Below are 13506 nucleotides of genomic sequence, written 5' to 3'. Positions count from 1 at the left end.
CTCATTGTTACTCTAGATGAATTTCCCACAAATTTAAAACATAAAGATGATATCCATCGACCAGGTTGTGGTTCAACACTTCAACTCGACCAAAGATGATCCATGGCATGAGATTTCATCAACCATGCATCCTTCAAACTATTTTCATCTCATGGCAGAACTTGTCCTCCAGCAGGTTTTTCATTTTTATTTTTTTTTTCACCAGTAAAAGAAAAGGAATGAAGAGAAGCAGGGTCGCATCCCTCACCCCCGCCATGAAAGAGAGAAAAATGGCAACCAGTCTCCCATGCGCAACAAACACCCCAACATCTCCACTGACCACTCATTCAAGAACAAATAGTAACACTTAAACCTAGAGTATGTCATCTTATCTCAAACCGTTGCATTAAAGAAAAATAAAGAACATTTGTCAGGTTGGGCAGAAATCCAGTTCACAATTCCATCTAGGAAACTCAGAAGTTAAGGAAAAAATATTGACATGGAACAATTTCTCAGAAAGTCATCATCTGTAACACAAGAGACAACTCATGAATAGCTTATCCAAATTTTGTGGTGGCGGCAATGTCCGTCCTGAGGCTTCAGAATTAACCATGACCAGAAAGAGAATTACACAGAAAGTTAGAAATCCAAAACATTTCAAGGCCAAAAAAATTTTAAAAACTTAAAAAAAAAAAAAAAATGAAGGCAAAAACTAAGAATCTAAAGATGCATCACGATCTATATAGGTGCAACAATTTTACCGCAACATAACCTACCAAAAAAGACACGTGATCGGGCTTTGTTTCAATCCCACCTGCAGACGCTTATGAATTGCCCTGCTTGTAATGGCTCTAGAATACCTATCTAACAATGGTGAGGCCGTAGCTGCATCGAGCATCAATGCTCCTCCCTTGGCTACAATTATCCAATAAATTATTGGAGAACGGGCACTTTGAACTTTCTATTTCATTTTATTTCCAATCGCAAGCAATAGTGCCTCAATGAAATCTATTTACACTGATTTTCATGAAAATTAGGCGAATCAACTATCCCAGATATGAGTCGTCTGATTCTTTTAGCCCCCGGTCCGGGTTTGAGTCTCGTAAGGTCACCAACCTTGGAACAAAGTGGTTTTCCTGCACACCAACCACCAGGAGTGAAGCTCCCGTTTTTTCGGCCAAGTAATTTCTTGTCAATCTTATCCAAGACAGGGTCATCTCTTTTGAATTTCCGGGCAAAAGGAGCACCACTTGCAATCATCTTATCTGTGTCATTAATGGAGAGGGTATGTGGGTGTTGTCTTGGAGGATTGTCCCAAGAAATGTAGTGCATGTCATGATTGACAACAGTTTGAACAAACTCAGGCACATTGCATACGACAGTCTGAAAGTAGCCTTCAGGGGAGGATACAAAGTTTGTGTAGTACATGAGAAGGGTTCTTGGCAGATTGTCCCAACCCCATACAAAATATTCAACAAAAGAACGTGTGAGGATCATCCATGCTGAACCTGCAAGAAAACTGGATGTTACTTGATGGTACACCACCTATTTCAGAAGATGTCCTAGACATTGAGACTTTTTAGTTGGAAGGGAAGGCGCAGAGGAAGTTAGTTGAAAACTTTTTACATTGTGTGCAGTGCAGTTTTTTTTCCCCTTTTCCCTCTTGTTAGTTTCATAGTCTTTTGATGCATATAATGATGCATTTCAACCCAAGAGGCAGGGCACGTAATTGTTTTTACATTCTGGGACAAAGTCCAGCCTCCATGGATTAAAAAGCAAAAATTAGTATTTGTTCTAACTACCAAAATCAATTTAGACTAAATTGCTTATGTAATACACAGAGGGCCAGTCTTTCCCAAGAACAAAATTTAGATATGTTTAGCGATGGGACTATGATTGCAACAAAATTAAACATCTTTTATCAAAGCCAAAAATATCAACATGTTTGTTTTGTTCAGGAAACCAGACTCTGATCAACTTTAAAAATACAACATCCTGAAAAGGGAAGAGCTGAGAAAATCAAACAATTTAATCGATTGGAAGAAATCTTCAAAAAACATTAAATTTAGCAAAAAACCTGCCTCAGTAATCCTTTAGCAACCATAACACAGTAATTCTTGTGAAAATATGTTGAAAGGGGGCTAGGGGAGTCATTCAGTTTGTTAACTTACACTTTGACTGCCACAATCCCTTTCTAAGAAACAAACAACTAAAAACAGGCAACTAACAAGTATTCTACTACCTAATAGAACATATATTTCCATTATCTAGACACGCTAAGGTGATTAGATAACAAACCATATGCCTCAAACTTGACAAATAAAATAGAGAACTTCAAGGGAAACTCCATTTATTACCACAAAATGTATTTGCATAATTGCATTTGTAGAGAATTGGGAACAATTCAATTATTTAACTCAAGGTTGAAAGGAAGTAGATGAGATAAGAAGTCTAACCAGTGAATAATTTAAATGCTGTAGGCAGAGTTCTCCGTGGTGTAACCCAGAAAATATCTGACTTTGTTGACATGTAAAGCCCAGGGTCTACCATCAAAGGCATTGCCCTTTGATTTCTGCACCAGGGCAGAAATATTTGTTTGTTAGCTACACAAATATACGAGTTTGCATGCATACACACATACAAGCACACAGATAAATATTATGATGGACATATAGTACTCACTCCTTCCAACCCAACCGGCTTGTGTGCTCAATGAAGTTCAGGTTCCGATCTAAACTCGAAAATGTGTAAAGAAGATCTGCATAATACAAGCTAGCTTTTCAAACAGTCATCTAAAGCCAAATTTCATCATTCTGCAATTTAAAAAGTGAAACAGAAAAGACAAATTAAGAGACTAACCATCCTGAGTCACAAGAGGATAATCTGAAGCACTGAGATTAATAAACCAATCCCATTCCTTACTCCTCTTGAGAAGAATGGCACAGGCATGAAGTGTATTAGCAACCATGGTGGGCCCTCTATATGTAACCATATTAGCTTTCTTAATCATGAAGACATTCTGAATTTTTGCAAAAATTGGATCCTTTTCTATTCGGGAAGCAAGCTCCAATCTTTCTTCAGCTGGTGATTCAAGGTCTAAATGAACAACATATTGGTTCCGCGGATGATATAATACTTGAAGAGTTCTCCAAAGCTTGTCTAAATCACCTCTTGATCCTGAAATCAGATAAGCAAAACGAGGAATGGCAGGCCCAGCGGGAGGAGGAGGTTTTACAACCTTCGATTCAACAAAGACAGGGTTTGTTTGGTTGCGAGTTGGGAAAAATGAGAAGATTGAGTTGATTGTGTGTAATGAAGAGACAAGACCCATGTTGAAAGAAGTAGCAAGAAGGAAAATGCAGATGAGTGAACTTATGACAAGAGGAAATACCCATTTCTTCTCCATGTTTAGTGACCCCATCACTAAACCTTATCATGGGTTCAACATAACAATTTTCACATTCCAATTTTCCTTGATTGCTTCTCAGACTATTGCTCTTGATTTTATAAAAAGGATATCAGGATTGAATGGCAAAAAATATTCACACAACGTTCCGAATCAGATTACGCCGTCTTCATAGATATTCAATAATTTGAACTTTCAGCATAGCTGTTCAATCACACAAACAATATAAAAATTAAGTCCCAGCTAATAAATTGGTACTAGCTCTAGAAAACTGCTACCATGGTGTTCTTTTGTTTTTTCTTTTTTTTTAGTCACTGATATATCAGAAAAGACATAGTATTGCATCAGGAAAATAGACGACAGCAAAAGGGAAATGTTAGATTACCACTTTACGTAAAATCTTAACAATATAAATCAAGCTTTTAACACTCCCCGCACGTGCAGCCCGATAACACGTGGAGAGACAAACAAATGACAAATAATGTCATAGAATAAAGGCGGGCAACAAGATTAGAACCCAAGACCTCCTGGTAACCAAAGCTCTGATACCATGTTAGATTATCACTTCACAAAAAAGCTTAAGCTTTTAGGCTTTTAGGTTGTGGGTCAACAATATATCAAGCTTTTAACAAGAAAAAAAAATGGATCAATTAAAATAAACATCTGGTTAAATTGTTGTCGTTGATGAGCTAATAAAAATCTAATATTCTGAAGAAAACACTTGAAACCGACACGATTAACATCAAAATAAAGCCATCGGGCTAATTCGAACAAAAAACTCGTAATGATTTCAACAAAACGTTAATTAACAAATTACATCTCTAAAACACATTTACAGAAGAAACCCAGACCCAGATGTATTAACGAAGGCCGAATCGGCACGCCAAAATAGCCCCCGAAAAAAAAAAAAAAAAAAAACACACACACACACACACACACACAAAACAAACAGAACCCAAATCGGAAAAGGTAAAGTTCGAATTCATTCATTTAGGGAAGTGGCCGTCAAAATGGAAATAACAATTTTTAACCCAAAAATAACAACAATAATGATGAACATACACCGTTTGAAACAGCATAATTCAATCCAAAGCTAAAAAACGAAACGCACAGATTAACACCACGTAAATGCAAATATACCCGAACCACAAAAACTCGCGGAAAATCGGCATCTGTATTTCCATTATATCGATACATGAAATTAATGGAGGGGAAAAAAAAAATCAGCCCATGATTGCGAAGAGGAAGAAGAAGAAGAACCTGGGTCTGATGCAGAAGGCCGTCTATCTAGAACAACATCACCACGAAGAGAGAGAGAGATAATATAAAAATTATGAGCGTGTGGGGGAGGGGAGAGAGAGTGTTGCGAATAAAGGGGCTCTTCCCAAGAAGACGTGAGAGAAATGGTTTGATCATTTTTTTTATGTTTTTGTTTTTTTTATCGCCAAAAACACTTCCTAATTTTCTATTAAGCGTTTCTGTTAATTTTGTTTTTTTTTTTTATTCGTCTCCAACTACATCGGTTTCTTTCTTTAATTAATTTAATTATTTATTAAACATCCGGTGGATTAAATAATAAACAAAATACAACCTTTTTAATAAAAATTAAACTAATAACAGTAAAAATAATAATATCATCTAATCAGTATGTGATTTTGATGAGCACTCTCTTAAGTTGATGGAGAGTTTTTATAAAAAAAAAAAATGGGGATTTTATTTCCGATGTAGGCTTATAATTTTAATATTGATTAAGATGTCTAATTTCGCTATTATAAGATTTAAAATAATTCTATACTTTTGTACATTGATCGAGACAACAATTACCAAATTATTCTTTTTCTTCCTTCTTTTTTTTTTTTTTTTTTGTTGGTCTCTCAAGAAACATCTTCGAAATTTTGGAAAGAATAAAAATGAAGATAAGGTAAAAAATGAGTTATTTTTCGGCATTCAATTCCGACCCCAATGCTTTTAATTGATTAAAAGAAAAATTCTTCCTTTATTTTTTTTAGTTGCATCGTATTACTTTCTTCATATGTTAATAGGATCTAAAGTACTACGCAGGATACAAATTTAAAATAAAAAATGAGTTGAGTTGAATACTTTTTTTCTACAAAAAGACTAATTAGACAACGACACTATATTTTTTTTAATTGTTATTTTATGACTAGTGTGTTTGAAAGTATTTTGAATCGAATTATTTTTTAATAGTTCATTCGCTATTTACTGTCCTGTCAAATTTGTTTAGCAATATATATTTAAAATTCAAAAATTTATTTCAAAAAACTATACATTTGAATTATTTTAAAATAATAAATAGGTAAAAATGTATACTATTAACTAAAGGAAGATGAGAGCACTTTTCAACCTATATTTTGCCTTATTTTCTCTAAAGTGTGCTTCCTTTTTTACAGATTTAAAATTAAGATAAAAATTTAACAATGGATAAATTTGTAAATTAATATTTTCTACAACTTTCCAAAATTCCTCCATAATTTTTCAAAATTTAGATGATACAGAGTATACATACAGTGTTAGTAGGAGGAGTCCATGGGTAGGTTTGATACACATAAGTGAGCACCAACTTGACCCAAAAGTTTAAGCCTATTAAGTCTTGGACATAACCATGTATATAAGCACCCATCATCCACTCAATTTTTTCAATGTGAGATAAATTCACAAGTAGAATTCTCAACACACACTATGTAATCAAAAATAATATGAAGAAAATTTTTAGGGCACAAGTTCGTACTTGGTTGATTCTTTAAAATTAATGATTTTGCATCAAATATGATAACATGATCTTATATATCCTTACTTAACCACTCATTCATTAACTTTGTTTAGTGATTACCATTCTAAATTTAAATTTTAGAACTTTAATTTGAATTTATCCAAAATTAGGTAAAATCAATACAATTTAATCATATTTTTTATCCAAATCTACACGATTTCAAGTTTTAAATTTAAACTTCTTGTATGAGTTGGCATGATTACGGCGCCACTCACCTTATCGTTTGAAGAAGATGTCTATTATCTCAACAATGCAGGACTAATATTTTAATGCAAAAATTGTTGAAAATTTCTTAAATCAAGAAACAAGGTACACAAAATGTGGATCGTATTTTGCAACGATAATTGAACAATTTAGAATTTGGGGCATACCATAGCATTATCACATCTTGTTTTCTATCTACCAACATAGTGATGACTTTTTCTATGTATTAGAAATTACAGACTATGCTTATTTTTAATGTTTATAAGTGATAATTCATCAACCGTGTTTTATAATGGTCAATGATATGTCGTGATTACTCATAAATATTTTGTCAACAATTTGACTACGAAAATTTAATATTAAAGATTTTAGATAAGAAATTATACTCATTAGTTATTGAGTATGTTAGGCATGATAGACCCTTAATAAATGAAAAAAAAAATGAATCACATTGGCTCTCTCTCTCTCTCTCTCTCTCTCTCTCTCTCTCTCTCTCTCTCTCTCTCGTATATTTATTCTTTTGACTTGATTTTGCAATAAATATTTATACCTTAGTCATCCAAAATTTATTTGGCTTCTTTGTAGAAAAGGTAATTTTCTTCCACGTTGGCTTCAATATTTTTCTATCAAGTATTTTGAATTTTTAGATTTTAATATTTGTTGTAGTAGTGATCTTCGTTGTTCAGTATTAAATTAAATTTTATTTATTTATTTCAACTCATTTGACTATTGATATAATTAATATGGCTTCTTTGTAAAAGACCAATTTTGTTTAACCATTAAATGATATATGGAATTTAAATATCAATGTCTAAGTGCATATTCTATCAACTAATATAAAATGTTGATATTAAGCATTTTATAAACTAAAATGTTTTTATCAATGTAAATTCAAATGAAACATGTCAATATTCACTTTTTTATCTCAAACTTTTTACAAGAAAAATATATATTATTGATAATAAAGGTAAGTCTAATTAAAGGTTTACTACTTTTCAAATTTCAATGAATTGAGGACCTCAAAAAAGTTTAACTTATTAAGCTTTTTGTGATTTTATTTTTTACATGCAAAGGCAAGTGGGTGTATTTGTCCTACGTATTTCAATGACTATGAGAGAGTACTTAGGACTTCTTAATTTTACAAGTAATAGATTACATGAAAGAAAAAAATGTAGGATTTTTACTTTAGGTGAAGGACATTATAGAAAAAAGTTTATAAAAAGTCAAGACGTGAATTTAATTTTCCTGATGTGCTAACAGTTGGAGGACCAAGTGTGTGATCGAGACCAATAAAAGAAAATTTAGGCTTAGAAGATGGAACCGAATAGAGTCAAGAAGTGGAAGGTAGAATTGGTTCGAACGCACGTTGAATGCAATCCGAGGCATGTAAGGCGTGGTGGTAAGACTAACTTGAACAACTATTGGAGAATTTGGACTTACTCCCATAAGGAAAACGATTTCCATTCAAGGAGAGGCAACTGAAATTCACAAGTGAGGGGGACATTGTTCAGAATTCCACTTGTCACACATTAAAAAATAAAATAAAATAAAAAATTGAGTAGATGATGGGTGCTTACATATATGGTTGGGCTCAAGATCCAAGAGGCTTAAACTTTTGGATCACGTTGGTGTTCACCCATGTGTATCAAACCTACTTATAGACTCCTTCGGTGCTAGCAAGAGAAAGCACAGAAAGACATAATAAAAGAAAAGAAAAGGTGAAAACATGATAATGGTGGAATTGTTAATTGGAGTAAATGGATGATAACTTTCAAATAAAGAATTTAAAGATATTTTTTTCGGTTACACATTAAACTAACTTTGTCATCTGTAATTTTCAAGTAAATAAAAAGAATAAATTGTAGTAAAAGAAATAAATAAATAAATAACTTATAAGAAAGGAAGACAATGCTTGAAAAAATATTTTGATCACATATGCATAATAATGCTAAAACTATTGATACTACCATAAATGTAAAGACTCGAACCCATAAAATAAGGAAATAAATCAGAAAAAGGTAAAATTGCAATAAGGTAATTTTGGCAGGCTTCGTCGACGAAGCCAAGGTTCTTGTCAACGAATGCCCTTATAAGGTTCATCGCCAAAATACAGAGCCTCGATGATGAAGAGATCCCGACCGACAAGGAAAATATATCATACTAGGGTTCGTCGATGAAGGAAGAGGTTCGTCGACGAAGAGCCTTCTATGGTTTGTCGACAAAAGCACCACTCATCGACGAATTTGACCGGGTTAAGGGGTCTATAAATATCATTTTTCATTGCTTAAGGGTTAAGAAATCACAAAAGCTCCCTCTCTCTCTCTAGAACTAGCGAACTCTCTCTCTCTCTCTTTGATCCTTCGTTGTTCGTCACCCATTTCGACGATCGAAGGTTACCACGTGGATCAAGGGGAAAACCTCTACGATTGTAGCTGATTAGATCTTCATTTTGAGGATTTCCAGGTTTTATCCAAAAATCGCGGTAAGGGTCTAAGTTCGTTTATGGTTCGATAGATCTGTAGTAAATAGGATTGTATTGAAGTATGGTTCTTTGGTTTTTAAATTTTGAGAACTCGATTCGTTGTTTTGGAGCCATGTAGTTTGTGTTTCAGTGTTCGGAAAAAGGTAAGGGGATTTGTTTACATCAGTCTTTTTAGAAAACTAAACCGCTAGAAAGTTAGCTTATGTTTATATGAACTTATTGACTGTTTATTTGCAAAGTTTTACTAGGTAAAAATGTCAGTTTTACGATTTTGGTAAAAAATGAGGGTTTTGGCGTATGACCTCCAAACTTTTCAAAACTTCTTTTATTTGCATTAAACTTAACGTAAGAGATGCTTGAACCCCTTGTTCTTCGTTTAAATGTTATTTTTCGAGTTATATACTATATATAGCAAATTTTGACCAAACAAGTGTGGCATATGATATAAAAAGGAATATACTGAACTGTTATATACGTATATGTACTATGGGAACTGAAGTTCCATTTTGCTATCTGAAAATGTGGAAAACAGGTGTCGGTTATATACCGAGTTTTGTATGTAAAAAGGGTTAAACCAAGAGTGTGTGTGTCGGTTTATACCATAGTATGAATGAGTGAGTTTGTAAAAATACTGAAACTATAAAGGTGATTTATGAATTGGAAACAAGTTAATTTGTCTTATTGTAAATTGTATATATGATATTGGGACCGCAGCTTATTACTATGAGAGCTTTAAAAAACTCATTGTTATATGAAGCCTTAAAAAGCATAAGCGCGGTTTCGTTGCTATAATTTGGATACAGTGCAACCACACATCTTTTTTTTTCAGTGTGGGTATCAAGATAGTCGGTTGGGTAGGTGTGGCCAATGGTGGATTAATGGACCAGCTGGATTCAGTCGGACTATAGTAACCATAATGACTAACAGTGCCTGCGCGAGGTAAGGCTTTTTCAGGGATTTAGGATCGCACAACCGTCACCAAGGGGTAGTGTTGGAATTAGTTATAAAGTTCCAAAGCTCGACGGTGTTCTGAATATGCATATACATGATTTAAAAACTAAAATGGGCAAAGTCACAGGTTTGACTACAGGACTGAGGGATTGTACAGTGTATGAGCTTGTATCTTACCCTAACCTCGGGAACTCTCGCTCGTTATGATGCTAAACTATCTATTGCAGGAATTTATACTTATATATCTCCTATATTACAGTATTGGGAATGCTTTAAGTATGTAACTGCTTTCTACTGGTTTAAACACATGTTGTCACACACTGAAGTAATATCTTCCACCTTATTGAGAAGTGTCTCACCCCTACATACAACCTTTTTTTCAGGTCTTGCAGAACGTCGGACCTAGTTACTAGAGGGACTTGGAGTGTCATATTGTGTGTAGATTATGTAAATGTTTTGTATATGTAATAGACTTAGTTCAAAATGTCTTTTTGAGGATTGTAAGAACGGGTTATGTTTAAGTACGATCATATGTATGTAAGGATACAGTTAGAAACTCTGGTTTGTCTATTAGATTCCATATGAATGTTTATGTTTTTCGTTGTGCATGAGATTTCAGATCAGTATGAAACACTCGTATGTCCCTTTCAAGGCAGGTTGTATATGTATGATTATCAGAGATAGGTATATTATACAGGTGTAGTAGCACTCTGAGGCTGTATAAAGGATCGGGGTGTTACAATAAGTTATCGTAAATTATCAATATTTATACTTTTAAAATTTAAGAAAACAATATATATAATTAAATTTATAAATTCTATAAATGAGAATTGATTCAACTATTTAATGAAATATAAGTAAAATAATTAATATTTTTAAAGTCATTCTATAAATAAACCAATCAATATTTTAAAACCACCTTACATTTTTTAATTTATTTCTTAAATTAGTAATATATTATTTAAATTAATTTTTTTATAATCTTTATTTTTGATCAATGAGTATCAAATAACCTAATTATAATGTTACAAGGCATTCTATTTTTAGCGATATCTGAATATAGGAAAAAAATTTAAAAAAATATATTATAAAAGGATTCAATAGATCAAATAGGTCTTATGAGCAGTGCTCATAATAATAGATGAGCTTTGCTTATATAGATGAATGAGTTATACTCATGAATAGATAAATTATGTCATATAGACATATAACTAGATGAGGTTTACTTATATCAATTGTTAATATAAGTGAGGTTTGCTCATAAACTCTTCTTATATTAATATATGTGTTCTTTACATATTTTAACAAATGAACTTTGTTTATGAGGGTAATAATTAAGCTTTGCTTATAAAGTTTAATGAAGGAATCATAGTTGTTTTATATGTATATATATGCAAAGATGACTTTTACTCATATAAGTTGACGAAAGAGTGAAGCTAAGTCACAAGGAAAAAAGAAAAAACAAAACCAGGGGGAAAAGAGAGAGAGAGAGAGAGAGAGAGAGAGAGAGAGAGAGGAGAGAGAGAGAGAGAGAGAGAGAGAAGAGCTCTCTCGACTCGGCGATAAAGAGAAAATGAAAAAAAAAAAAAGTGAAAAACCTGCTTGGCTCAATTAGAGAGAGAGAGAGAGAGAGAGAGAGAGATAGAGAGAGAGAGAGAGAGAGAGAGAGAGAGAGAAGAATGCACATAGCTTGGTGTCACGAGCATACTATTTTCACACCTTTGTGAAGGTCCGTGCGGCGCTAGTTAAAGCACTCTTACTTAACTAGTTAGTCTATCGTTTACCAATATTCATCCACGAAACACTTTCATTAACATTCATTCAAATAGTAGCAGAAATAGTAAGCAATCATGAAAGCAGTGGCACGCAAGCAATAAACATTGAAACTATGCAATTCATTAACAACACCTCTATTGACATTGTGTGTTTAGCGAGGGAGGCAAGTAAGCTAAACACGTTGACAATAGATAGTGAGTTTTACAATGACAGATGAACACTCACCCTCCCCTAAAGAGGTTTTTATGTAATTATCATCCTAGCACTAAGAAACATCAAAGTGACCGAGGAGTCATACTGCCTTATTTGGCATACAAAGACACTACTAACAGAAAATAACCCTACACTAGTATTTACATGATGGAAACTCATCCCAAACACACGAGACAAGCGGTCACAAGCAAGCATAATGCCCTGAACAAGCTTAGCTCATGACACTCTCCCCCACTTATGCGGTTGACGTCCTCATAGACTTTGGCGGTAGGTACACTTCAAGTTTGTCCACGAACGGTTGAATATCTTTCGTAGAAATTCAGCTGATTTCTTTGTCATCAAGGCATTTCCACTTCACTAGGAACTCCTGCCACTTCTTCCTTGAGGATATGAACTTTCTTTCAGCAAGAATCTCTTCAACTTCACGTCTGTTAGGTTGCACTTTCTTCAACTCTACTCTGTTGGACTGACTTTTGCTCAGGTCATTGGTGTCGGCGTTGAATGGCTTAAGCCAGCTGACATGAAACTGTGGTCTTCTCCCCTGATCTACCCACTTCTTCATCAGCTTATAAGCCTTCTCCAGATAGGCTCAGGCAAACTCTACATTCAGTCTCCATTCTCTAGTGAAGATATACACCCTGGGACTATTTCGTCTGTACGGCTCACCCACTGTGTAAGGTAACAATGGTTGCTGGCCTGTAACAAGCTCAAAAGGGTTCTTGTCAGTTGTTGAGCTCCTTTGGGCATTGCCACAAAACGAAGCCACATCAAGTAGTTACACCCAATTCTGGTTGTCGTTGACAAAATGGCACAAGCACTGTTCTAGCAGCTCTCTAAATCTCTTCATCTAATCGTATGTCTGTCGGTAAGAACTTGAAGAGATGTCAAGATGTGACTTGAATATGCTGAAAAATTCTATCAAGAAGCTGTCAGTGAACATTAAGTCTTGGTCACAAATAATAACTTGGGGAACACCCCCAATGTTTCATAACAGTCACAAAGAATAATTGTGCCATCTCCTTTGCCGAATAGTACTTTGGTGCGACTATAAACATACCAAACTTCCACCGCTCCCCCTTGTCTTGTTGGCAAATGAGACAAGTCTGGGTATAATCAACCACATCATTCCGCATGTGTGGCCAATAATACCTCTCCTTCAGTAGTCCTGTCATTAGAGTCATTCTCCGCGAATACCCCTCAACAAACTTCCTACAATATCTAGTAAGGCCAAGAAAGGAACGCAACTCCTTCACTGTCGTGGGGATCTTCTGTTCTTGAATCATCCTTATCTTCTCCATACCACTCCGGATACGACCTTATTCAACCGCATGACCAAGGAATTTGTTGCTCCATTGAGTGAAAGAGGACTTCCTTGTCTTCACATACAGATTGTTTCCCCTCAGCCTGTCGAACACCTTCCTTAGATGCTCTTCATGTTTCCTCTAAAATAACACTGATGCTCCCAATGGTGCTTTGGAAGGGCAAACACATCCTGCTTCCAATTCATCAAGCTGTTTTCCCAACTCTGTTATCTCTAGAGGCGCCATCCGACATGGCCCTTTTTCAGGTGGTTTCACTCATGATAACAACTCGATCTCATGCTTCACAGTCCGTCATGAAATCAAATTGTGAGGCAACAGATCTGGCAACACCTCCTTGTACTCATCCAACACCGCTTGGATGGTCATAGGCTCCAGCTCTTGG

General features: G+C 34.6%; 1 protein-coding gene across 5 annotated transcripts; it reads right to left on the bottom strand.

The window, feature by feature from the left end:
• Window positions 1–360: 360 nt before the first annotated feature.
• Window positions 361–4828, bottom strand: LOC131152308 (beta-glucuronosyltransferase GlcAT14B-like). 5 transcript variants are annotated; one of them, XR_009136060.1, is made up of 6 exons: window positions 4526–4795; window positions 2839–3589; window positions 2662–2737; window positions 2436–2551; window positions 756–1487; window positions 361–576 (listed from the first exon to the last, which is right to left on the bottom strand). XR_009136060.1 is itself a non-coding variant. In XM_058104248.1 (5 exons), the coding sequence occupies exons 2-5, from the start codon at window positions 3398–3400 to the stop codon at window positions 988–990; spliced, it is 1254 nt and encodes a 417-aa protein (XP_057960231.1). In that variant the 5' UTR covers window positions 3401–3589; window positions 4646–4828; the 3' UTR covers window positions 361–987. The 5 variants fall into 5 exon arrangements, 3 of the variants coding, with proteins under 3 accessions (XP_057960231.1, XP_057960153.1, XP_057960314.1); XR_009136034.1 differs by having other exon boundaries at window positions 4646–4786; XM_058104248.1 differs by having other exon boundaries at window positions 361–1487; window positions 4646–4828.
• Window positions 4829–13506: the final 8678 nt, after the last annotated feature.

This window comes from Malania oleifera, chromosome 1, assembly GCF_029873635.1.
Source record: "Malania oleifera isolate guangnan ecotype guangnan chromosome 1, ASM2987363v1, whole genome shotgun sequence".
Classification (NCBI taxonomy): Eukaryota; Viridiplantae; Streptophyta; class Magnoliopsida; order Santalales; family Ximeniaceae; genus Malania; species Malania oleifera.
Note: the sequence above shows the minus strand (reverse complement) of the source record. Positions and strands in the feature narration are given on the sequence as shown.